This window comes from Peromyscus eremicus, chromosome 4 (genome assembly GCF_949786415.1).
Source record: "Peromyscus eremicus chromosome 4, PerEre_H2_v1, whole genome shotgun sequence".
NCBI classification, from domain to species: Eukaryota; Metazoa; Chordata; class Mammalia; order Rodentia; family Cricetidae; genus Peromyscus; species Peromyscus eremicus.
The window spans coordinates 29,388,712-29,416,249 of NC_081419.1; the positions used below are offsets into that span (position 1 = coordinate 29,388,712).

General features: G+C 43.2%; 1 protein-coding gene across 1 annotated transcript; it reads left to right on the plus strand.

Moving 5' to 3' along the window:
* On the plus strand, positions 1-26,495 carry Lypd6 (LY6/PLAUR domain containing 6). The gene is made up of 4 exons (XM_059259137.1): positions 1-172; positions 11,525-11,623; positions 23,847-23,977; positions 25,841-26,495. The coding sequence occupies exons 1-4, from the start codon at positions 55-57 to the stop codon at positions 26,006-26,008; spliced, it is 516 nt and encodes a 171-aa protein (XP_059115120.1). The 5' UTR covers positions 1-54; the 3' UTR covers positions 26,009-26,495.
* Positions 26,496-27,538: the final 1,043 nt, after the last annotated feature.

Genomic DNA, 27,538 nt, shown 5'->3' on the forward strand with positions numbered 1-27,538 from the left:
TCGCCTCAAGTGCCCACTTTGAGGCCCTCTGTATGAGTGACAAGCCAGTCTGCCATGGAACCTAGCCCTGCCCTGGCCTGGCTCCTGCTGCTGAGCCTGCTGGCCGACTGTCTGAAAGCTGCTCAATCCCGAGACTTCACAGTGAAAGACATCATCTACCTCCACCCTTCAAGTAAGACTATTTTCTGTTTGTTCTCTTGGCTGAAAAAAAAAAATTGCTTCATTTCTGGCCAGAAAGGAATTGAAGCATGTCCAGGGGAAAGCAGCCTGGATGCAGGGGAGACAGTGGGTGATTTAGTTCAGGGTGCTGAAGTTAATAAAAGTTGACTTGAGTTTTACCCCTCCTTTCCACAGGATGTTGTTTTCTATCTTTGATTAAATGATGAGGCTTGTTTTCTCTGTAATCTACACATCCCTCTGACTCCGTATTCCCTTCCCTTTTGCTCTGTTGGTCCTCAGCCTGCTATCAAAGGGAACTGGCCCATCCCAGGAGGTGGGTTGTTTGTACAGAGATTAGACCTGTATTGCTTGGATAAGAGCTGTCTCTGTCTCTCTCTCTCTCTGTCTCTCTCTCTGTCTCTCTCTCTGTCTCTCTCTCTCTCTCTCTCTGTCTCTCACCTTGTCTCAGTTAAAGCATCACTGCCTCCCACAGATTCCTATTCCCTGGGCTTCTGGATTTCCCATGGTTGAGAATTCTCCGGGGAGTCCACAGTACTCCAGTCCCCTGGCACCAGATCCCTGCCCTCCAGTTTCTGATTTGTGAATATCAGGGTTCTTGCTTGTGCTTCATGCTTTCAGCTAGAATTTGGGGTCCTTCTGCTGAAGATACCCTGAGACTACACTTCAGCAAATAGCAGTGTGACTTCGTCCTTTAGTCCCCATTGCTGTACCTATGTTTTCTTTCTTTCTTTCTTGTTTTCTTTCTTTCTTTCTTCCTTTCTTCCTTTCTTCCTTTCTTTCTTTTTTTATCTCATTTCTCTTTGGTATTGCTCCTATGGTGATGAGAACTGAGCATATTGTATGTACCCTGGCTTTTAGATTTTTGCCCCAAAGTATATTGTTATTTTTAAATGTCTGCTGCATGATAAGCATTGTAATGGGGTGAAAGGTACATCGACAATTAAAATATGACCCTTTCTTTTGAAGATCATACAGTGTGCAAAGAGGAGGCAGCTACTTGGACTTTTCTCAGTCCATAGTTCTGGAATGTTTAATTACTGTAGCTTGGGAGATGGCATGTGGGACACCCAGGGACCTGGAGTACACCTGACCTTGGTCCTCTGCAACTAGGTCAGCTGTTCCCTGGCCACTTGATTTGAAATAAATCCCCTGACTTTGTGACCATTACATAACTTAATGCATAGGGAACTTATTACTGAGCATAAGCTGTGGTATGTTGTTGTTTGCTTTTATTCTTTTACTCTTTTTGGGGGCCTGCCACCCAGCTCCCAACTAAATCACGCACAGAGGCTTGTTCTTAATTATGAATGCCCAGCCTTAGCTTGGCTTGTTTCTTGCCAGCTTTTCTTAAGTTATCCCATCTACCTTTTGCCTCTGGGCTTTTGCCTTTCTCTACCTCTGTATACCTTTCTTTCTTACTCTGTTGCTTGTTGTGAAGCTGGGTAGCTGGTCCCTGTTGTTCTCCTCCCTCTTTCTTTCCTAGATCTCTCGTTCTCCCAGATTTCTCCTTCTATTAATTCTTTCTGCCTGCCAGCCCTGCCTCTCCTTGCTATTGGCCATTCAGCTCTTTATTAGACCATCAGGTGCTTTAGACAGGCACAGTAACACAGCTTCACAGAGTTAAACAAATGCAACATAAACAAAAGTAACACACCTTAAAATAATACTCCCCAACATTTCCCCTCTTTTTTTCTAAACAAAAATGAAAGGTTTTAACTTTAACATAGTAAGACTGTATACAATAAGAACAATTATCAAGTAAAGATTACATTAACAATGTACTGAATTCCAATTCATTTGTGTCTGGCACATTTAAAGAAAATACTCCATAATCTATCCTATCTTAGTAAATCCAAATTTTATACCTAATTTACTTTTTATCATAGCTAAGGAAAACTGCAACTACAACTATCTAGTCCTCAACTCCATCAAAGGCCCCAGAAGGATATAATATTATTTAAGTAAACAAAAATGCATTGCGAACAACTTCCAAAAACTCTAGAAATGACAGAGACATCTTATTGCCAGGACAGTCACCAAAAGTTCCTCTGCAACATTGGGGCATCCATCTTCAGCCTGTAGGCCCATAATATCTGGCAGACTTTTCAATGAAGCAGGAAATTTGAAAACTGTCCCGCCTATATTGGCCAAGTTTGTCATCACTTTCCTCTGTATCCTGCAGAATGTCTGGCAGTTTCTTCTGTGAAGCAGGAACCCTGAAGGACCATCCCACCTTGTTTTGGCAAAGTTCAGTGGTCACTTTCCTGTGGGTCCTGCTGTAGCACGAATTCTAAATGGTATTATACTAAAAACCCAGAGCCAGATATTGGAGTAAATGCTGAAAGATCAGAGAGACAAAGGAACAAGCCACAGCCACTTCTCACCTCTCCAACTCTTCAGCCGATCCTGTCTCCACAAATCCTCAGACTGAGTGCCTCTGAGGCCTCAGCCAAAAGGCCCTGAATTCCTGTCTCCTCCTGCCTTATATGCCTTACTCCATCTATCCGTTTCACTTCCTATCTCAATCTTTCTAGTGCTGAGATTAAAGGTATGTGTCCTTCCCAAATACTTGGGTTAAAGGTGTGTGCCACCACTGCCTGGCACTGTTTCTCTCCTAGACTGGATCAATCTCATGTAGCCCAGTGTGGCCTTGAACTCACAGAGATCCAGATGGATCTCTTCCTCTCAAGTGCTAGGATTAAAAGTGTGTGCCACCACTGCTTGACCTCTATGTTTAACTCTGTGGCTGGCTCTGTCCTGTGAACTTAAGGTACGCTTTATCTCTTAGATTACAAATATCACCACATCCTGCATGTTCAGTTTACACAACATACTGTCAAGCAGTCCAAGCAAGAGCAGCTTCTTGCCCAAATGGCTAGCCTTGCCACATTGAAAGCAAACTCCATAAAGAGTTTCTTTGATGCCCATCATCTCTGAAGTAAATTGGTGCTGCCAGGAGCAGATGTGTCTCATGTTCGTGAAAAACCCCAAGTTAACAAAACATTTTAAATGCCATATTCTGTAGATCTTTGAAAGGTTTGAAGACCATCTATCTATCTAAAATCTATCTCTATATGATCTGGAAAGCATACCCTACATATCTACAATTTTGATTGTTATAAATGACCAACCACCACTAACCTGTGTTTCCTGATTATCATATATAGTTTATAATAATAGCTTTCAAAAACTAGAATGTCACCCTACATTTCCAAATGAACTGCATAGGCACAATACCTCAAACAAAAATAGAAACATACACACAACATGTTTTAACAAAAATAACCTTAAGTTTTTATCAATATACAAAAATCCCTTAAACAGTAGAAACATATATGTAGTGTAACAAATGTAACTTTAAAATTGTATCAGTATTCTATATTTCGCTAAATGATAAAAACATCCATAACCCACCAAATAACCAAAAACCACCCACAACCCACAAATCTTGAGAATATGAGTATAGTTTTCTCTAAACTGCTTCCTGCTGGCTGTGCGTAAAGGCATCTTTGGGGGTCCCTGAGAAAATTTTGAAATAATGACCAAGTCCTAGAAAGACCAGCAGTAACCTTTGTTGATAGATATCACCCATCACGATTCAGGAGGTCTCCCTTGATCGTACCTGATCCACATTATTGTTGAAGGAATCCACTTCTGTGTCCTGTGGGAACAAAACTCCAAAGCATTTTTGACTTCCATTTGAAAAATACATTTTTTGACTTTTTTAAAGTTAAGCCATTCCTAAAGGATATAGGCTGATTTATTTCATCAGTCCCTCTTTCGATCCCATGTCTCTTAGCAGCTGTTGTTTGCTTATTAACAATTAAAAAAAAATCCAAAGTCAACATAATACTATACAGGTTCCAGACTCCCTGTGTATTTCCCATCTTATGTGGCTTTTTTTCTTTTATATTACGTTTACTCTCTCATTAAAGACTTTATTTTTAAACTATTTTTCTTTCTACAACTGTCTATACCCATATTCTTTCTTTCTTAAGCCTATACACATTGTAAGACACACTGGAACCTGTTCAGAGTTTTTTTTTTTTCCCATCTGGACCTCTTTTACTACATACCTTTTAGCTGTTTTTGACCATGTGAGCAAACCTTTAAACTGCTAACCTACACCTGGATCCTCTGTGTGGCTCTCAGCTGGCGCCACTCACTTTTCTGGGAGAAACTGTCAGGCAGAAACTCTTAAAGGAGCCATATATTTTTAAAACTTTCTCAGGTACTATGGAAATTTGAGGGCTATGTTGGTATGCCAAAATATTGTAACATTGTTTTATACTCTTTTGGGGGTCCAGCCACCCAGCTCCCAAATAAATCACACAGAGACTTATTCTTAATTACAAATGCCCTACCTTAGCTTGGCTTGTTTCTTGACAGCTTTTCTTCACTTTAAATTAACTCATCTGTCTTTTGCCTCTGGGCTTTCACCTTTCTCTATTTTTGTATACCTTTTTTTCCTTACTCCATTGCTGGTTATGTAGCTGGGTGGCTGGCCCTGATGTCCTCCTCATTCTCTCTCTCCTCAGTCTCTCCTTCCAGATTTCTCCTTCTGTTTATTCTTTCTGCTTGACAGCCCTGCCTATTCTTTCCCCTGCCTTGCTATTGGTTGTTCAGCTCTTTTTTTACCCCACCATGTGTTTTAGACAGGCACAGCAACACAGCTTCACAGAGTTAAACAAATGCAACATAAACAAAAGTAACACACCTTAAAATAATATTCTCCAATGGTAGTAAGTGCTCAGGCAATGCAGGGGACATTTGTTAGTTTATTTCCAACCTGGTGAAATAATACATAATAGCATCGTTTTAGAGACAGAAATAATATCTGTGGAGCAGAGACCTGTACTCAACAGACAGCAGGGTAGTTCTTGTGCTGTCATCATCATTTAGTCTGCACACTGCACCTGTGCCCTCACTGGCAGAGTCTGCACACTGCACCTGTGCCCTCACTGGTAGAGTCTGCACACTGCACCTGTGCCCTCACTGGCAGAGTCTGCACACTGCACCTGTGCCCTCACTGGCAGAGTCTGCACATTGCACCTGTGCCCTCACTGGCAGAGTCTGCACACTGCACTTGTGCCCTCACTGACAGAGTCTGCACACTGCACCTATCCCTCACTGGCAGAGTCTGCACACTGCACCTGTCCCTCACTGGCAGAGTCTGCACACTGCACCTGTCCCTCACTGGCAGAGTCTGCACACTGCACCTGTGCCCTCACTGGCAGAGTCTGCACACTGCACCTGTGCCCTCACTGGCAGAGTCTGCACACTGCACCTGTGCCCTCACTGGCAGACTCTGCACACTGCACCTGTGCCCTCACTGGCAGACTCTGCACACTGCACCTGTGCTCTCACTGGCAGAGTCTACACACTGCACCTGTGCCCTCATTGGCAGAGTCTGCACACTGCACCTGTCCCTCACTGGCAGACTCTGCACACTGCACCTGTGCTCTCACTGGCAGAGTCTACACACTGCACCTGTGCTCTCACTGGCAGAGTCTACACACTGCACCTGTGCCCTCACTGACAGAGTCTGCATAGTGATTACTTGTATGGGAAATTTATCTGGCTGCTTAACTTTGTTTTGATAGTTTTCGTGAACAGAAGACACTCTGATATTTGCTCTGCTCTCCAGACTGCATTTTGCTCTTTGCCCCAAACAGCCAGACTTGGTAAGACAAAGACCCAGGTTTCAGTCCCCCAGGAGTGAGTGCCAGAGTGCTGGCTTCTTTCATGCTCCCTGTCAGCTTTAGTGAGAAACTCAGAGCACAGATTTTTCCATCCATGGTTTCTTCTAAAACTACATAGAGGGTAAGAGTTGAAAATTGAAGTGAATGAGTTTATGTAAACCAGGACAAAATATACTACTTTTTCCTCAGTGGGGGGTCTGGGGGTGAGGGGGCCCCTTTTAAGTATTGTCTTTGAAGGAGGAACTTTGCAGGCTACAGGGGAGATCACATCTGCTCTTTAGGGAAGCTAGGTAGGATGCCATAAACAGTAATCCCAGCACTCAGGAGCTGAGGTAGGAGAGTCTGAGGGCTGCCTGAGCTACAGAGTGAGTTCCAGGCCAGCCTGGGCTACCTAGCAACACCTTGTCCCAAATAAAGTGAGGTAATAGGCAAGTTTCAGTCACATGACCTGTGTTCACTAAATAGGAATCGTGGGCTTTTCTGACATGTTTTTGAAACACGAAAATGGTTGAAGAAGTTGTCTCTACCCGGATAGTGAGCAGCCAGTCTAGATCACCAGCCAGCAGGTTTCCTCACGGGTCGCAGGCAGTGAGAATTCTTGCTGGGCCGTAGAACACGAAGCTGTTCTGCCCATGTTGGATGAGAGTTAACTTGACATTTCTCCAGACTACTTCGGAAGTGTGTTGAGTGTGTGTTTGCACTTCGGATATTTAAACAGCCACGGTTCTCTGCCCTTGAGCCCTCACTCATGCTTAGATGGAGTGATCTCTCTACCAACAAGAAAGTTTCTGCTGAGCACTGGCCATAAAAAATACATGAGGGGAACATGGGATTAGTTTGATTTTGAATTATTTATACAATTGCCTCACTTTGTAGGTGGAGGTACAAGCAGCTTTCTTTGGGTCAGTGAGTGAGCCAGATTCTATTAATGTTATATGGCAAAGCACAGAATCTGTCCACGGAAAAACATGGAGGGGGAGGAAGTTGAGAACACACAAGTTTTTCTGTGCCAAACAAACTCATTGCTCTTAGGTCCAGGCAGCCGTCATTGATGGTAACTGGGCTGAGAAAATTCGCCTCCCCTCACTAATCTCCTTTGCTTTCTGGTTTCCAAATCTTTGAAGTTTCCAAGTATTATAAGAAACAAACTATGGATTTCAAACTCATCCTCCAGAACATTCTGTTCGCTAATTTGTGTGTGCCTTTTTTCTTCTTCTTTTTTTAATGTGAGAAGTGCTGGTTTTTCTTTCCATTCTCAGGTTAAATCACCAAAATCTAATTACCATCCCCGAACAAGAGTTAATATTAAGAGAAATGGAGCTATTTATTCGGTCAAATACCACACAAGAGAATTTAATAAAACGACTGTGCCCTGTTCTTGGCCTCTGTTTCTTTCTGTAGAATGGAAAACAATCCAGTTTTCCTTTGCATGCCTGTTCTGATCCCTTCTTAATCTTGTGTATCAAAGAGCAATGCCCTGGCAGGGGCTTGCTTATGCCCCACATAGGGAACCACGGAAGTTTATGCACAGTCCTACACTTTGTTAAGTCTTATAGAGTAAGAGGACTTCTAGACAGGTATCAGGAAGTGTATTCTATTAGAAGTATGTCAAAATTATATTAGCAATATTTTAGTGGACCACAACAAATAATATTAAATTTTTAGAATGTTTATATTTCTATCAGTTTTTTTAAAAACAGTGGAAACTAATTTGATGAGAGCAGACACATTGCCCATCAGCATACGTTTTGAAGCATCTGCTTTCACCACATTTCCAGTAACTGAAGGTCTTTGTCCAGGCAAAAGTTCCGAGAGGCGGGGAAAGCAGTTTAATCTTGCCCGATGCCTTGCAAATGAATTATGGAAACTTGAACTATGGCTGACCATGGGAGTTAATGGACAGATTATCTTACAGGAAGTAACTGGGCACTCCAGTGTTTCTTTTTTCTTTACAATCACCCTCTCTTGAGGGACCAAGGCCTTATGCCCTGAAATGCAGTGTACTAAGCTCATTAGCTCTGTGATCAGGAGCCAAAGAAAGTAGATGCATTCACAGCTGGGGCCACCAGGATCTGAAGTCCGCTCGCTCTGTAAGGCTTTGAAGTAACGAAGAAGAAAATAGCGCATCTTAGGAACCTCTTTTCCTGTCTCTGAAAAGAGAAATAAACTCTGTATCAGATGCAGTATCAATGAACAAGTTACTGGAGATAGTTGATCATCCGCTGACCTTATTCAGGTTAAATATTGCCAGAGAGAATAATTTAACCATTTGTTTGGTGCTGTATTGTAGTTAAAGTCAAATATGGTTGAAAATATTTGTCAGGAGTCAGTGCTGTTCATTGATCCCAGGCAAAATATCAACAGAAATTCCTGTAAACAAATACTAAGCTATAGTGCTTGAGAATGCAAACAGTTGTGGATTTGTAGGTTTTAAAATAAGATTGACCAGGGGCTGCAGAGATGGCTCAGTGGTTCAGAACACTGGCTGTTCTCCAATAGGACCCAGGTTCAGTTCCTAGCAACCATAAAGCACACCGAGAAATATCTGTAACTCCAGTTCCAGGAGATCTGACACCCTTTGCGAGCCTCCTCAGATACTAGGTTTTCAAGTGGTACATAGTCATAAGTGCAGACAAAACACCCATACACATAAAATTTTGAAAATAAAATAAATAATAAAAAAATACTGACAAAAATGGAGAGCATTTGGTCAATCACCAGTAACATATGCTGATAAAGTTAATTTAGGCATAAATGGTTTGAAGCAAAGCTTCATTTTGCTGCCTAGTGTTCTAGCTCATACTTCTCTTCAGATTCCAATGCCAATGGGTTAATTTCAGAGTAAGGGTTTAGTTATGGAAGAAGTGACAGTATTTAATTTAATATGTCATCAGCGTTGTAAAAGGTCCTTTTGAAAAGTCGATTAAATAATCCAAGTTTGGGAACACAACAACTTATTAGTGTTTGGCTCTCAAGAACTTTATTCTTGGAGCAGTTGGGTGGTCATTATTTAAAGTTTTCAATTTATCTCTTTGATGGGAAACTTTCCAGGAATAACTAATCCAACAAGCCAGCCCTTAAAAGTTGTTTTGGCTCCAGTGACAGACCGATAAAATTGGGTATTCTAGAGAATTAATCATGTAGACTGAAGTGGTGTGGCTGCCTGGCACTCAGGAACCTTGGTGAATATGCAGAACATTGGTGGGAAAATGCTGGTTTTGTCAAATCTTTTAGATATTTTTTCCAAAGCTCTGTTTTCATTACTCTACTCCAAATTTTACAAGATATTTTAAATTTTTACCTCTTAAAGTGATTTATATGTTAAATATTCTAAAGTTAAGAGTGGGACTGTTTTTAATGTGTCAAACCAGTATAATTTTCTAGACTGGTTGTATGATTTTTCTCATAGTGATATTTGTAAAATACAAACATATTATTAAAATGTTCATATAATATTGAGTGGCTTTGGGCTTTGAGATTCTGCTTTTTTCCCCCCAATTTCAACACAGATTCATTCAATCAAAATATGAAAGACTTTTCTAGGTGCTAAAAGGGGGCTGTACTAATTGCCTGTGTATGCCTCACAAAAATACTTCCTTCCGCTTTTGTTATGTGACAGAAGATCATTTTCCCATGGTGCAGTTCCCTGTCTCTGGGCTTTTCCCATCATTTTCGGAGATGGCCCATACCCTTACGTTTAACCTATCTGTAAATTCGAGTTACCTGCTAGTAGGAGGAGCATAGGACTGTCACATGGGTCCATGGAAAGGTCTAGTTACTCATCCTTTGTAGACAGTTCACAGCTTCTGACCAAGTCCAGGTACCCTCATCCACAGTCCATTCTCTGAAATATTTCAGGCAAGTATGCGGATGGGCAGCTATTCTGGGCAAGGTGAAAGTCAAAGTTATATCTGAACCATAATTCTGGCCTTAAGCTGCTGTCTCCTCCTTCATTTATTTTTGATAACACACTTAATTGGTTCCATGTGGGCCATGCAATTTACCCTGAGATGATTATTTCCACCGGTGGGATCCTCGGGCTCAGCCATCTGCGAGGGAGAGCCGTTGGCTCCCACAGATGAACTGTTTACATGTCTGCAGCTTTCAACTAGGCCAGGTAGTGTTGCAAAGTTTAAAACTACTCGGAATCTGTTTAGGAAAGGCAGCAATCATAATCGTAAGGCGAGCAAAGGATTCCAGGTAAGAGGCGGCTGTAAGCACAAGAGCCAAAGAACGGGGAGCCAGAAGACCCCGCCCCTGCAGGAAGTGGGGGGGGGGGCGACATTGCTTGTGGCTTTGCCTTGTGCTGACAGAACACCTGGTGTCCTGAGCGCCTCCAGAGCATGGTTCTCAGGTGACATCCTGAGCTTAGGAGCAGGACAGAGAACAAGGGGTACTTGGAGGACAATCTCTTTAGAAGGCAGGAAGCACACCCCGGGCAAGGAGAGAGGATGGGAAAGGTCAGAGAGCGTTGTTGGAATTGTGGGAACCACACCTCCTCTCCAAAAGGTACCCTAGTACCCGCACGTGGCCACCTGTAACACCTCGTAACCACTCACTTGCACGCAGTCCATTCCAAATTCTCTTATTTCAGAAGTGGTTTATAAGTAGACCCAAGTGGTCTGTAGGTGGGCAAGGTGGATCTGCCACCAAGCCTTACCACATGTGTCTGATCCCCAGGAAGCCACTTTGGTGGAAGGAGAGAACCAATTCCCGCAAGTTGTCCTGTGTCTTCATGTGTATACTGTGGGACCTGGGCATACTCATACACTCATATGTGCACATATGCACACAATACATACATACATACATACACACACACACACACACACGTATATACATACATGCATATATAAATACATAGATGTAAAAATAATAAAGCAGTGATATAAATATAGCCATATGGTATGTAGCCTTTTTGACTTTTTTTCCACTAAGAGTAATCCCAAGGGAATTTATTAAAATTGTTGAAAATACTAAAAATCTGTTCCTTTTTATTGGTGCCTGGTATTCCACACCAATGGATATACCACAGTTTGTTTAAGCCATTCACTTATTGGTAGACATTTGAGTTCCTTACAACCTGTGGTCATTGTAGGTTGAATATCCTGTATCTGAAGTGCATGGGACTACAGGTATTTCAGGTGTTGAGTGGGTTTTGGATTTTGGAATATCTGTCTGTACACAGGGAAATATCTTGGGATGAGCCTGAAGTCTAAAGGCCACATTTATTAGTTTCATATATGCCTTGTAATAGCCTAGAAGAGTTTTATACAATCCCTGGAGGAATTTTATGCAGTCCTTTCAGTGCTATAACTGGTCACATGAGGTCAGGAGTGTAATGTTGATGCTCAAGAGTTTCAGATTTGGGAGCATTTTAGAGTTCATATTTTCAGATCAGGAGTGGGCAGCCTGTTCAAAAGAAACCAACTGGATATCTGTATGCAGATTTCTGTGTCTGACTACGAGTGCTCGTGCCTCAGGAATCAATTTCCTGCCGTAAAATGCTGAGTCATCAGATACTTCACTGTAATTTTTTTTTCCCCAAGATATCTTGAGAACCTCTTTAAAGATGAATTCATTTCACTTTACAGGATTCTTTTGCTCCGTCTGAAATCAGCTTTTTCTCTTGGTTTTTGCAGCCACTCCATATCCTGGTGGATTTAAATGTTTCACCTGCGAAAAGGCAGCGGACAATTATGAATGCAACCGATGGGCTCCTGACATCTACTGCCCTCGAGGTAAAGTCTCGGTAGACAGATTGTGTCCCCAGAGCTGCTTGAGAGTGAGCAGCCTGAGGACCAGGTACATGCTTGCACTCACAGCTGTCCCTCTCATCTAAGGCTATTGACAGATCTTTTAGACATAGGCCTAATTCATCCTCAAAGACTCTCAGATACAAAGGGACCCAGAAGATCACTCCCTTTCTCCTGAAGCATCCTTGGAGCTCCACAGGAGGTGACTGAGACTTCTCCACCCTGGGGCCAGCCAAGTGTGGGACAGTGGAGAATGGGCAGTTTGTTTGCCACTCTTTGAAGCCTTCATCCATAGTAACTTCTTTCATGTGAAGGATGAATCGATGCTCATGTAAAGATTTCATTTATTTCCTGTCTTGCCACAGTCTTACATTTTGAGATTGCGAAAGCTGGCATTCCAAATGTCATCGCCGCATAAATAAAAACCTTGAGCCTTTTAGACTGCTAAGATCTTTTTCAAGGACGAGATGGACTGCAATTGAAGCTTGAAATTTTGACCAAAATGCTCATTTGAAAAAGAAGACACATCCTATTTATATCTCTTTTCCTAGCAAGTGAAAATGATGTTTCTGTCTGGCTGTGAGGTCATGGTTAATTGGCTGTTTTATTTTGGAGGAAAGTCGACTGGTTGAGTGGGAGGGGGGAGGAATATGGGGAACTCCATTGACAGTTGTCTTAGCAGTGAGTGCCTTTCACTGTTGATTTCATTCAGATATGTTAAAACGATTAATACAGTAAATCCATTATTTTTCAACATAATGTAAGACTTCTTGTGCCCAGTCCAAAGAATGCCTTCTTCCTTGCTTGTCAGGGTAGACTGGCAATGGGAAGAGCTGGGACAGCACTAATAGAGAAGAGCTGTTCAAGCTCTTTAACCTTGGACTCTCTCCTGGGGCTTTCTGGAAGTACATGGAGAACTTGCTGAAAATGTGTGCTCAGCCCGCGCCAGTGGCTCTCAGCCTGCAGCTCAATGACCGCCCACTCCGTGGCTTACCTCAGCACAGGTGTGCACTACCACCCTACCCCCGACTCACCTACATGTCAGATCCATCAGGCCTGAAATGAGCCCAAGAACTTGCCTTTCCAAGGAGTGCCCATGTGAGCAGACGCAGCCATATCAAGAATCACAACTCTACACAAATTGAACCAGCCTCGCAGTTTAGGGCCCTGCATCAGTATTTCTAAATGTGCCTGCTGATTCTGATGAACAGTCAAAGATGAGGATTGCTGGAGGCTCCTTCATTTTCTAGGAGAGAAATGTCTCATTTCTAGAATCTGGGTGACTTTTAGGTAGTGATGTCAGGGGCCCTTAAAAGATTACAGGGAAAGGAAAGGATGATGTTGGTAAAGCCCAGCTTAACTACAAGGTAGCTATCTAGTCTCCTTGGTTACTCCTGCCCTGTCCATGTCCTTCTACAAGCATTGCTTTCATTCAGAATAAGTCTGTGTTTTCGTGTTCTGACATTAGCAGGATGAATATTTGGATCAGTTGCTAAAGGGCCTATTGAACCGCTGCTTCTCAAACCTGCCTGCACACTGCGACCAGCCAGGAAGTGCCTGGCAGCACTGGTGTCCGGGGGTCCCTCCCAGATGTTGCTTTTTTACTGGCATGGGTGGATCTGAGGACAATGATTTTTAAAGCTCCATGAGGGACTTCAATATGCATCAAAAATTGGCAGTTGTCAGCAGTGACTCTGGACAAATCCAGAAAGATATGCTTTAGGGCTGGCTCCTACTAGAACAGATCTGGCCAACTGGCTTCTATGTTATTGCCGTTTGCTAGAACATGACATCTGAATCTCAGGAATTTGGGGGGGAAAACCACCCAGAAATTCATTTTCCACTGCTCTGAAGGCCATAAAGTCCAACAACAAGGCTCTAGAAGGTGTCTGGAGAGAGTCAGATGCCCTGCTTCCAAGGGTGGCCCCTTCTTATTGCAACCTCCCAGGGAGAACAGTGTTATGAATTCACAGTGTAAGGCCAAGTAGACAGGAGCAAACTCACCTTGTACAGGCCTATAAGGTGTCCCAACCCCAGCCATGAGGATGACTTTACCTTTCTGACTTGACCTCTCCAAGGTTCCACCTCTTAATGCTGATGAATCAGTTACCACATAGGAATTTTGGAGGTCGTGTTCAGCCAGTAGCAACATGTGACTACTTCGGATTGACTTAGCTCTCAGATACCTCAGCGGAGCTTTCAGGGTAAAGGAAGGAATGTGAACTGGTATTCGTAGACTTTGGCAGACAAATCCCTCCCTGTCGCAGAGGACAAAACACAGGTGACCAGAAGCACTCTGCTGGAGTGCCTCTCCAGGATGAGAGAAAGCCCAATCTAGAGGCTTTCTTTTAGATCAGAATCTCCCCTTTCAAGGTACAGATAACTGAGTGGAGCTGAGCGGTCTTTACACAAGGTCTTTACAAAAGTTACCTTTCCCCCTTTCCGCTCCTCTTTTATCTTTCTGGGCTGAACTTTATAGGGACAAATGCAGTTGCGCTCTGAGTCCATGACATAAAGCAGCCAGGCCAGGCCCCTGGGACAATTATGCAGTGGAAGATAGGAATCTAGTTTCTTCTTTCTAGGAGCAGACAGTTTACCCTGGGAGATAAGATCTGACCGTATCAGGTGTTAGAAACAGCAGGTGAAAGTTAAGTGCCCAATAAGCCGGGCCTTAAGCGCTGTGGGAGCTGAGAGGAAGAGGAGCAGCTGGGGGCTGAGGGGCATTGGCTCCTCAAGCTGGGAAGGCTGTGTGGCTCTCCAACTAGGGAAAGGACGTAGAATATTTAAGAAGACAGCTCTTCCAGAAGTCACTCAGGGCAGTGGTGTGGACACTGGACTTTCCATATGTGCCCGACGGACAGGAGAGACCTGACGGAAGAGTAGGAGGTAGTGTGTCTATATCAAAGATGAATTCATAGACAGCGGAGAGTGCAGCACTGCTATTTTGAGTCTGTTTGAGCCTCGGTGAGGGGTGGGAACTCAAAGCCTGAGCCTGAGAAGAGGTGAAAGTCCAGGACTCCTGTGTTTGTAAGTCTGGGCTATGTGGGTGTCTATCAATAAAACTAAGAACGATGTTACTGATATGCAGTTTACCCAGCTTTCTTGCATTTGTGTGGTCTCCTTACCATGAACCTAAAGCAACTCTCGGAGGTTTGTGAGGGCTGCTGAGAAGCTGCTGTGGAAAGGCATGGCACTTCCTGTGGCATCTCTGGGTCATCGTGTGCTTATTTCGTGACATGCTTAACAGGTTTTAGTCATCACAAGGTGTGAACATTACTTGTCGAAGGTGAAAAGGCTGATTCCGTGTGAGCATTTGATCTAGTCTAGGTGGAATGAGCTACACACCCATTGCTTGGGGATGACTAAATCTCAAGTTTTCAAAGGCTGAACTCTGTGGAGCGGTGGTGGGTCCAGCATGACATAGTGTCCATCTGAGACGGATGCAGTCGACACACTTGGCTGTGACTCCACACGGGTCCAGTGGACCTCAAAGAAGCCTGGCCCTGACTAGCCTCTTCCTAGAGCAGTGGCAGGTTAGCTAGCTGCATCCTCAGCTGCTGCAGGCTCGCTGTAGCTTCCTCTCAGAAGGAGAGAAAGTAGGAACGTCCTCCTCCATCACGTTGTTTTGCCTCCGACACTTACAGATTCGCGGTAACTTGTGTTCCAGAAGGAAGAATGTAAGATGCCCTCCGTAACTGGCCCCTGTTGCGGGATGTTGTGCTGTATCTGTACGCTCATCACACTCCTTTCAAACCTGGTCGCTTTTTCTTGATTTCTGTAAACAGAAAGGACATGGAGATCATATTCTACAAGAGACCAGTTTCTGAAGGAACAGATGATGTAAAATAGGAGCTGAGATCTGGATCATCTTTGTCCATGATGTCTCTTTGTTCAGAGAGGAACTACGTAAATGTTTAGTAAGAGTCTGTGGGTTCAGTGTCGGTACCAAGACTGAACCTGGGAATGTTTTGTCGCTTCCTGTGGAAGTGTTGCTGCCTCCCCTGAGACAAAATCTGATAGGATAGCAGAAGGAAATGCTAAGATAGGAAACGTGTCTTCTGCTTCCAACTTCTCAGCTGGTCACTTTTCTTGTGAAAGTGAGTCAGTGAAGAAGATGCCCCTCGGTGGCTCTTTCTGGTCTGGTGGGGACATGGGTACAGCAGGAAGTAGAATGAGATCCCCAGTTTAGCTGGAGAGAAGCTCGTGGCATCATCTTTCTAGGAGCGTCTGTCTTCTTTATTTTCGTCACGTCTTAGCCAGGCCAGTCCCTGAGGCATCCTTTTTCTGATTTGCTTAAAATAAGAGTGAGATTTTTTTTCCTTTATTTTGGGTAATTTTTCATTTAGGATGTAGCCCTCGGAGTCCCATATTAACTCAAGGCTTTGAAACTTCCCAGGGTAGGAAACTCAGGATCTTACTAAGTGTGTGCCCTAGGGATCCTTCCCCTTCTAAGAGAATTCACTTGTGTGTCTACAAAGTTATCGTACCCAGCACCTCTGGCTGCTGAGGAATGAGATGACGTTTAGATGCTCCCTCTTCTCACAGGACTGCCATGCTAAATGGAGGTCTTAAATGACCAACTTTTAAAGAAACCTTGAGTGTCAGAATACAGATGGAAGAAAAATCTTAAGTGAACACCACGTTATCTTTACCAAGTTAAGGTTCTGCATGTCTGCCGCCTATGTGAGGCCATGAAACCCCACAGATCTCTCAGTCAGTACATCCCACCCCCATAAAGGCCACTGAGCTCTGTGTAAATGCGGCTCTGTGGGATGTATTCTGTCAAACAATAATAGGTGCAAAGTTACAGTGCTCTGTGAGCTGCAAAGTTCGTCTTCCTCACAGATGTTTAGAAGATCATCACGTGACTACACAAAAAATTGATCTCTTCTGCTATGGTGGGCATTTGGACTATGCCCAGTTTTAAAGAGCATAAATATTCTTCCCTGTGTCTTTTGGTACATGCACATATGTATTCCTGACAGGTCTATTCAAGAAGTGTGGTTGCCCGGCATGGGCGTGCAAGCATTGACTTTACCAAATATTGCCTAATGCTTTGGGTTTGGGGTTATTTTTTGTTTGTTTGTTTGTTTTTTTTGAAAGTTCTTGGATTCTCACCATCTGTGTGTGCAAACATTGGCTACACACAATGCTGCCTAAACTTCCTGTTGACAGAAACAGCAGAAGCTAAGAAGTCCATCATATTTTAAAATATTAAGTATGAAGAACTGCCTACCTCGACTTCCACTCTGTGCCTATATGCCTCACCTCTCTCCCTGTGGCCCCGTTAGCTGTGAACTGGGTTTGTTCACCCAACCCCCCTGGACATGGGCTAAAACTCTGCCCTACTTCTCTACCCCCGGGCAGTGCTTTTTGCTTGGCTTCCCAGCCTCTACACCTGTGGGTTTCTGAACTAGCAGATGCCCCAAGGGGAGACCAGGTCAAGCCCAACTGAATGAGCTTTTCTCTTCCCTGGTTCTTTGTTCTTCAAATCTTCCGTATTCCGGAAGCTTTTCTGTGCTTTCATCAGACTTTTGTAGTTTTAGCTGTGTTTTTTTAAAATATATTTTAAGTTTCTTCTTTGTATTGGTAAGGTGATACAAGGGTGGCCTGGAAGAGCTCAAATTGAATGGAGAGCATAACAGTTGTCTGACACAATTAACATTAAAAACAGGAGAGCTTTACCATGGCACACAGCTTTGGAGATTTGAATGTTAGTTGGTTGGTTAGTTAGTTAGGTTAGTTAGTTGGTTAGTTGGCCCTGTTGATTTCAGGCCTTCAGCTAAGCAGCACATTGTCCTGGGAGCCATGATAGAACAAGCTGCTCATCTTACAGTGTTGGTGGTAGGCAGCAACAGTTGGAGAGAGAGACTTGCCTCGATGACCTCACTCTCTCACACACTTCATTTGATTCTTAAATCTTCCACTACCTCCTAGTAATGCCAGGGGCTGGTGAGCAAGTCTTTAACACATGGGCTTTTGAGGGACTCTACAGATCCCAGCTATTACAAATGAATACCAGACTGAGGTAGAGATAGAGAGTTACCTGAGGAAGAGTTTACGTCACTAACAATAAAAAAGAAATGCTTCAATAATTATAATTACACTGAAAATATAAAAGAAATAGAAAATATGAGAGGAGCCAAATGAAAATTTCTGAATGTGAAAAAAACATGGCTGTACTTGAAATAAAAATGTTCAGTGGTTACCCCAACAGAGTTGAGGCAACAAAGGAAAGAGCCAGTGATTTGAAAGCAGAACCATAAAAGTACTCAGTCTGAAGAGCAGGAAGAGAATAGATTGGAAGGGGAAAGAGAACTGGGCCTCAGGGATCCACAGAGCTTAATAGATGTCTCAGGAAGGATATAGTGGTTTTCAACCTGTGGGTCATGACCCCTTTGGGGGGATTGGAAAAGCCCTTTTACAGGGTTTACTTAAGACCATTGGAAAACACAGATATTTACATGATGATTCATAACAGTAGCAAAATTATAGTTATGAAGTAGCAATGAAAATAATTTTATGATTGGGGTCACCACAACATGAGGAACTGTATTAAAGGGTCACAGCATTAGGAGGGTTGAGAAGCACTGGTCCAGACATTTGCAGTCTGTCAGTTCTCAGCCCCCTCCAGTTCCTGTTCTGCTCTCCTGTCTAGAGACATCCACACATACAGCACTTCACACCGTTTGACATGGAAACAATTCCGCATTGAATGACATTAGATTTGTAAGTGAGGCCTTATTTTTACAAGATTTTTGCCGAGTTTTAATGAGATTGTTTTCAGTGATGGCTGGAGTATCAGACATGAAGACAGATGTAGGGAAGTTTGTCTGTACATTCATAACAATCAAGCCAATGTCTCCAGGCTCTTTAAGTGAACATAAATATTCATTACTTAAAAGGGAGTTCAAATTGTACGCACTTGTCAATTTTCTGGAATGTGACTCAGACCCGAACCAGGACATGATGAAGTCTTGCCATAGGAAATGTGTAATGGAGGCACTTCAGAATTTAGAGACTCATATTTGGAGAGAAATCTGAGCTGTTTCCAGCATTTCTGGTTCACAGTTTCTGGGAAGATAGAGGTGTCACATTCCAGGTAGTGCCTTCCTGAGGTTGACATATATGAAGATAATCAGGTGGGAGACATTTTGTTGTTGTTGTTGTTGTTGTTGTTGTTACAGACATGTGAGGTGTGATGTGGCACTGGCAGTGTCCAGGAGATAGATGGAAGGCGGAGACTAAAGATGTGGAAGCCGAAGTTTGAGGAGGTCCCTTGAGTGAAAAGAGGATCAAGAACAAAGCATGAGAGAGTGTCTACATTCTGGTTAAAACAAGCATTGGAAGAGAAAGGAGCAGAGACAAGAGACAACCTGGAAGACATAGCTCTGAAGTCTAGGTGGGAAATCCCATCAAGGCGATTAAACAGTAGAGTAGGAGAGCAGAGATCCTGCACCTCAGGCCCTCAGGGGAGCAGTCACTGCCTGGCCAGCCACATAGATGTGGGGTGCTGAGTGCACAGTAAGCAGGAGTGTGCAGGCAGGGGCCACTAGCCCTTTGATTTCTAATATAATTTGGAATGCTATTTTACAATTCTTTGCTTCCCATTCATTTTCTTGCACCCCAGCAATTGTTTCCTAGTATTGCTTTAAAAATGATACATCTTCATGTAAAACCCAAACTAGCATAACCACAGAAAAATCACAGGGCAATGAGGGAGTGTTTTCCTCTAAACATGGGCATATGTAATGACTTAATTCTAATAATCCCATGTATAGTTTGTTGAAGCAGTTTCTTTTATTGGAAACTACGTTGGTCAGTGAAAATGCATTTTAGCCCTGAATTGGTTTTAAATTTCAAAACGTGGCTAAGGAGAGATCAGATAGAAACACGTACACAGAGAGAGTTGTGAAAATTATACTTTGTATTTTTCAGTTATTGATTAAGCTGTCTTTCCCATTTCTGACTTTACTATGAGTCAAAGAGTTTGGCTTCTCAACCTCTGGGAAATCTATGCAGTTGCAGAATATGAGATTTTAGAGGCTGAAAGTAACCTGGTAGAAATTCAAATCTATCTTTTATCTTTTAGATAAAAGCCTTTGAAATCCTTTTAGTGTGAAGTTATCAGCAGGCTTGATTCTCATATAACCTCATTACCAACCCCAGGATTCTTCAGAATGCATAGAGAGCCATGCTCTGTGACTAAACTCAGTTTTGATCACTGCTCCAGCTCAGTGATAAGCCGCATGTGGTTCACCTGGTTCTGCTCGGGAAATTCCATCTGCGCGCCCCAACACACCCTTGGAGATCCCAGATCACAGTACATATTGAAGGCATTCATAAAATGCGCACCAGTGAAACCACTTCAACTTTATTTGAGCATCTCAAAACCATATTTAACTGCAGAAGCTTTTTCTGCATTAACATTTCATGACTCACCTAGGGCTTTGCAAGTTAGGAAGTGGAATGGATGCCTTTGAGAAACTGCTGTTTCAGAATGAAGGTCTCTACTATGGGAGGTGATGGCCATGTTCTCAACATATCTTTGTTTCATGGATTACACTTGATAGTGTTTCAGGAAAAATTCTTTCCCAGCATTTTCAATGAACTCCATTCTCCCCTCACCACAGAAGAACATGCATTAGTTTATTAGATATTAGGGTTTTGCACACTTCCCTGAAAAAATATTTTAATCAGCTGCTGGAACCGGAATCACTTGAATTTGAAGGAATAAACCTCCTATTGATAAACTGAGAGAAAAATAAGAAGAAAAAGTAGTTGCATCCAGTTCACCAATTGTTATCTTACGGCTTATTTCAAACCAGCTCATTCATTACTTGAGGTACAAACCTGGTTTCCCAAACTGGCGCTTGTAGTGATTTACTCATTCCATCTGGGTGTGATGGTAACTGTGCACATTTACATTCTAGCTGCACCACCTCTGGCAGTTGCTCAAGTTGCCTGCACAAAGCAGAGCCAGGAGATAAGAACATTCCTGCTGCTTTTATTGCTTTTCTACAACATTTGAAGTTGGGCTGGGAGTGGGAGAGGTGTCCCCATCATGGCCATAAATGTCCATCGTCTGATGCCAAAGAGGTAAAGCAGCCCTCTTTGGAAGATGGGGTAAATCCCTTAGGCCTCTGGTCTTCATTTCTTAAAGCCTGCCAAACAGAGGCAGATGAGAAACCCGCCCCCCTCTTCATCCAATAGCCAATCACCTCCACCTTTAATTAGAGGCTAGGGCTTGCAGGGATTTGCCAGGTGTAATGCTTTTAACTGTTCACCCCCAGATGACCTCACTTACCCTAATCCCCAAGAACTCCACAGGACCCTGGGCTGGCTGGAGACTGCCTCAGTCTGACTCCAGGAAACAGAATTTCAGGCAAGGTGCATTGTGGGGACAGCACCCCAGATGGGGAATAAACATCCCCAACAATGTCACCCTGGGAAAAGAGCTGCCATTGGTCAGCTTCAGAGATGATTCTGGGTGCTGGGAGGTGAGCATGTCTAGGAAGACATTTAAACCCTTGAGTTTGCATGATTTTCTGGATGTCTCAGTGTGGTCTATATTAGCTCATTCCTGGGACCTAATATCTTACGCTTTCTTCTTTGAATGTTAGCTCTTTGGTAAAAAGCTGCCAAAATCATGACAGAGTCTGATGGGGAAATTTTTATTGCCTAATAAATAATTCCATAGGCCATAATTCCATATTAGCAACTAAATACCCCAAATGTATAAAGCATGTAGAGTTAGAGCCAAGATATGGATGAAAAACAGCTGAGTGACACTTCTTAAGAATTATTCATTCTCTTATAATATGAAGGCGGGGCTGCAGCACTCTCCTACACCCAGGCTCACGGAGCTGCATGCTGCCTGCCGGCCGTAAATCCTTACACTGGCGCTGTCATTTTTCTTTAATTCTCTGTGAAACTCTGGAAGAAATCTCAAGCGTTCTTCTCAAGATGAAGAGGGACTGTAGATTGCCATAGTGGTTATCATCTGACAGAGGGACATGGAAATCAGAGGACGAGAAATAAGTTTCCCCACATTTGGAGACCTGCAGTGTAGAGTGAACATTCTAGGTCTGGCTGTTCTTGTGGCCAAGTTTTTTCTTTTGTGGAGAGTCATTTTTGCCCAACAAAATGGATCCACTTCTAACTCTTCTGATGTTATGGGGGAATACTTTACTGCTGGGGTCCAGCCTCGGCTTGGGTTCAGGTCCTGAGATGGGGAAGCGGGGGTTCAAGGAAAAATTTTGACCACCAGGTGGATTGCACTCAAGTGGCCCCAAAAAGCTTGAGCCATCTTTATTTATACTTAAGCAGAGTTTTTCTTACACAGTTACATGAACAGCTCTATTATTTGGTCCTATTTTTGACTTTTAAGAAATACATCATATTTTAAGAAATACATCACAATCATTATGAAAGTCTCCATTGTTTTCCTTCATGCTTTCTCACCCTCTCCAAAACTGTATTCTAGACATAGAGTTCAGCATTTTTGCAAGCTTAACTAAATATTGAGCCAGACACACCCTGCTCCTGCACCACTTCGTCAGCTGGCAGCTACTTGGGTTACAAAGTTAAAAAGGGATGGACATGGATGGGCACAATGCTTTAAGGACAACAGTATTCAAACCCAAACAATTCGTTCATGTCTGCAGGATATGATTTTATAGAGTTCCCTTTTCTACATGAGGGTCCCATGTAAAAGGCAGGCTTTGATAAGGCACTCCTTTCCCATCTCACTATACCATACTTCTTCTACCAATATAAGCTCCTGTGTATGATAAAGATGGATCTCTCCATCCTATAGTTTATGCTACATTTTTCCCCCATTGGATCATACTAGATCTTATCATTGATTCTATATCTTGGTGTTCAGGGACCTTACTCTCAACAGTTGACACTATGTGTATTCCTGAGGCTTTTTCCCTATACTATGTGTATGTGTGTGTGTATCTATATCTATATAGCTATATAATCTATATCTATATCCAGATCTATATCTATATCTATCTATCTATCTATCTATCTATCTATCTATCTATCCATCCAGAATTGTGAGACATGGTTAATATTCCAAGTGTTTTCTCATATGTACCTAACTGTCTCTATTGAGCTAGAAAAGTTCCCAGGATTGGGAATGATAGTTAGGAATTCCAGATAAGAGATTTGAGAAGCATTAGCCCCCTGCTGAATCTTAGAGGAAAATATTCGAGAAAGAACTGAATTTCCAGGGAAAATGACAGCTGTTGCATGTGTGACTGACAAAGTAAAACTAAAAACCGCCCAAAGAATCACCAATAATGAGAGAGAAAAGAGCCTGCAAGCCGCACGAATTTTCCAAATTCCTACGCTATCCCGTGGACTACTGGTCCTTGCCAAGTGAGAGTTGGTTTCCAGGGGCGCTTTGCCCAGAGGAAACCCGTTGGACAGGTAGACATATGCTGATCAGAGACTAGGCTGCACGGCTCCCGACACTTTACACACACACACACACATACACACACACACACACACACACACACACACACACACACACACACACACCACTGTAATCTTCCATTCTCTGAAAACCTGTTGTTACCCCCTCCCACTTTTCTTTTAGATCACTCCTCCATCTGCTTGAAAAATCACTACAATTCTCACCACCTATAAGCAGCCATCTGAACCATACATCCCCTAAAAACAAAAATAAGAGCAATGGTAAAATGTGTGGAAAGACACAAAGTTATGCTAGTATGTCTTGGTTTGGGCGGATTGTGATGGACAGAGACCAGTGTTCTGCAGAAGGCCGTCCCTCTGCCGTGGTGAAGTGGATCTTAGCATGGAGGTTGTGTCCATCCTATGTACTGTCATACCTTCCTGGGAATCACCTTGGTTGAGCATGGAAGACACTCAGAGTCATCACCTAAAGAAGCAGGAGACAGTTTATTTTGATAACTTTCTGTAAAGTGGAGGTTTGTCTCATTATTGGGGTCCCCGTTTAGGAAAAGTCTTCATTGGCATCTGAGTCATTTGATGGGTGGTGAGAGAGCTGCTTCCTTTGGGATTCGGTTCCCTCAGGCATCATCTGTTGCTGTTAGAGCATTTCATGTAAAATGAATTTCAGGGGCATCCAGGAAGGCAATCCGCTGTGTTCTTTTCAGTTAGACGGGGCTTGCATTTCCCATCTCAATTAAGGGTTATTTTCTCCTGACAGACACCAGATACTGCTATACTCAGCACACCATGGAAGTCACAGGAAACAGCATTTCTGTCACCAAACGCTGTGTCCCCCTGGAGGACTGCTTATCCACGGGCTGTCGAGACTCGGAGCATGAAGGCCACAAGGTCTGGGAAAGCATTAATTCCTTTCTACTCCCTTTACTGGATTCTCCAGGGCTCATTAGCAGAGCTTCCCCACCCCCCACCCATTCCCTACATAGTCTGCCTCACTGTTTTTACGTGGCTGTGAAAATGTGATTGCTTTCCTGTTTGCTTTAGGAGAACACCAGTGTGTAGCAGGACAAACAGATGGAGTGTATAAACACATGTAAAGAGGATGCTGAAGATTATCATAGGCCTTTTCTACACTCAGAAGAGTCCTGGAAGGAGAGGGTCAGGGACCACTCATACCCATCTTGGTAGAGCATGGCAGATACTCTGAATCTTCCACCTGAGGCAGCAGGAGGCAATCTGTTTTGATAGCTTTCTGTAGAGTGAGGGTGCACATGTCATTATTGGGGTCCCAGTTTAGGGAAGTGCTCCAGCGGCACCAGAGTCATCGCATAGGTGATAGGAAAGGCATTCTTCTGGATTTGTTCCCCTTAGACTTCGGCTGGTGCCTGTGTGCAGAGCATTCTGTGTACAATAAGCATTGGGATGTCCAGGAAGGAGACTGTAAGGAATCCAGCTTTGCTATCCCTGGAGTCCCACTTTTCCTGCCATGTTTCAGCGCTGACCGTGGGGTCTGAATTTGTCACACTTTGGCCTTTACTTGACATCTGCCCACCTGTCAGACCACCTCTCTGGGCTTCAGGGAAACTCTTTTTCATAGTACCCTGGAACAGCATTGTTGCCAAGGGCTGCTTTCATTCACAAAAAGCAGAGACGATTTTTTAAGCTGCTTCTCAAATTCACTAAGAATTAAAACTTAAAACACTGCCTGCCTACTTGTTACTAGTTTGAAGAAAGATCAAATCAAGGTTATTCCCTGACCCCTCCAGCAAGCTGGGCTTGGCTCTCTGGCATTATTGTGATTTTTTTTTCCCCAGGAGGAGCTCTGGTAATCTGAAGATGTGTCCGTTGCTTGTGTTACACAACTAGTATGAGAAAGACAGACTGGAATTTAAACTCACTCCTAACCGCTAGTCTCTCTTCTCAGCATTATGCTATTTTTGGGACTCGTGCTGGTTGTGGCCAAAGGTTTACATCTCTCCTGACTAGTAACTGTAGGATAACAACCACCTTATGAATGGGATTCATCTGGGATCTTGTTAACATTCAGATTCTAGTCTTTGAGGTGTTGGGTATGGTGTGAGATTCTGCATGTCTAACAAGCTCCCAGTTGGGTGGCTGGTCAACACAGTGGGTAGCCATGGCCCAAAATAACTTCTGCCAATGAACCCTTGGGTTCGCTTCTTTCCTATGATTCAAGGGTAAAGCAATGTAAAGCAAGAGTAATTGAATAAATGAAAATCTTTCAAATGTCTCCCACTCAAGAGAATGTTGTTGACTGTACCCATAGTACTAATGAGGGTAAACATTCTGGTTCACATGACCCGAGTCATTGCCACTTTGTCCTCATTGTGAAAATCTCATGGAGGAAGTTTTTACCCTCTTAACAGTTACGTCCTCTTGTCAGGAAGAGCCTGTTTGAGGAAGGAAGGCAGTGTTCACAATTCCCAGTTTAGAGGCAGGAGAACTGTTATCTTTAGAGGACAGTGAGGCAGAGCAGCTAGCACAGGTGAGATGGCAGAAACAGAACGAAGGTCCCCTGAAACGGAGGCTGGAACTTTCCATTGGGAGCATGCTGCTTCTAGATGGGATATTATTCTTGCCCTTCATGAATGTCAGGAGGTGGTCCTTTTGTAGAACAGACCATTCTCATTTGCCAGGAGGGAGACTGTTCCTTCCGATGTCCCGCCTCCTTCTGAAACAGGCCGGCTTCTCTTGACCCTTTATTTTCTTTCTTTCTTTCTTTCTTTCTTTCAGATCTGCACCTCCTGCTGCGAAGGAAATATCTGCAATCTACCGCTCCCTCGAAATGAAACTGACGCCACATTTGCCACAACGTCACCTATAAATCAGACAAATGGGCACCCACACTGTGTGTCAGTGATTGTGTCCTGCCTGTGGGTGTGGCTAGGGCTCACCTTGTAGCAGCGCTCGCCACCAAATGTAGTGGAGCTCTGTGGGTTCCCCTGTGGCCCTGTGGCCCGTAGTCATGCATGAGTCATTGGCCTGGCAGTAGTGACACAGTGCAGCCACAGCTCCCCGGGACATCATCACAGCCGGGCATTCCCATTCCCATGAAGAACAAGCATTCCTTCAATGCTGTCATTTTCAGCCTAACCAAGACCCCATCTCAGTTAGCCTGTCCCTCATATGGACCCTGATTTCTATACCACAAGCCTGTGATGTTGCTCCAAGAAAGAGTTCTGCGTTTATTGATGTCTGTGGAATCCATTCATGAGCTGCCGGAGATCCTGCACCCTCTGAGATGTGAGAAATAAGCCATGGATGCAGGTGATGTTCATTTTTCAGGAGGAGAGTAAAAGAACCACCGGCTTAATGCAAATCACAGCTTCACCCATGGCTTTAGAATTTTAAAACTTTAAATCCAAAATAAATGGGATAATTTCTTTGAGATTCTGATGGAGTCCCTGAAAGAGTAGCAAGTACTTTGCTCAATTTAATTTCCCTGGCTTTCTTATCTTAACATAGTGGAAACATGTTCCTTCTGCTCTTAGTAGAAGAAAAAAAAAAAAGGCAATTATAAAAGTTGGTTGTATTTGCAGAAGTGATGAGAGAAAGATTTCATGATGAAATTAGCATCCACAAGAGGAAGTTTCTCCCTTCTTAGAACTGGAAAGCTTGGTCTTGATGTGAGAACTAATCGGGCTTCCGGAGTTCCTGGTTCCCAACTGGGCCAATAGCATCTACAGAGTCATAAAGTGGGGTGGGATTCCTTTTTCCAGGTGTTGCATTCCATTCAGATATAGATAAACTAGTCAGAGAAAGGACTTCAGAATAAAAGGAAGCTTTGTGGAGGTTAGTCTGAGTTCATTTGGAAGGCCTGGAAATGGCTAAGCAAAATTCTTTCACTGTCCAGAGTATGTACTGCCAAAGAGCCCTCTCCTTCCAAAACCAAGTGACTTTAGGGAGAAAGTTCCTAACTGGATTATCAATAGATCAATAAGATAAGAATACATATGTGCTAGAATGAGAAGAAGATGGATTGTTAGTAGTATGGTGGCCTAAGGGGTAGTATTTGTTTCTCTCAGATACTTCTTTTGAAGTAAAAAAGATTTTCATCATCCGTCATGTATTTTTTTAACCTAAAAATTGCATTGTTTTCTTCTTCCTCGTAAATTCTTTAAATGACACTTATTTTTGTATGCCATAACCTAGAAACTAAAATATATTTCAAAAATTTCTTTTTTTTTTCCGAAACGAAATATGAAATTCAAATGCTTGTTTTCAACAGTTCTAGAGCTTATCAGTATTCATGGAGAGTTGTCTATGATCCTTGCACTGATGTTGAAAAGTTCATTTGCTGCGAGCATGAGTTATGTTCTTGCTTCAAGGGTTTTGCTCACGGTTTCTTCAGAAGCACTGTCTCAGAACTATTTACGCGGAGACCATCATGGCCCGAGTATCTGTGCTGGGCTGTGTTGATATGGGACTTGG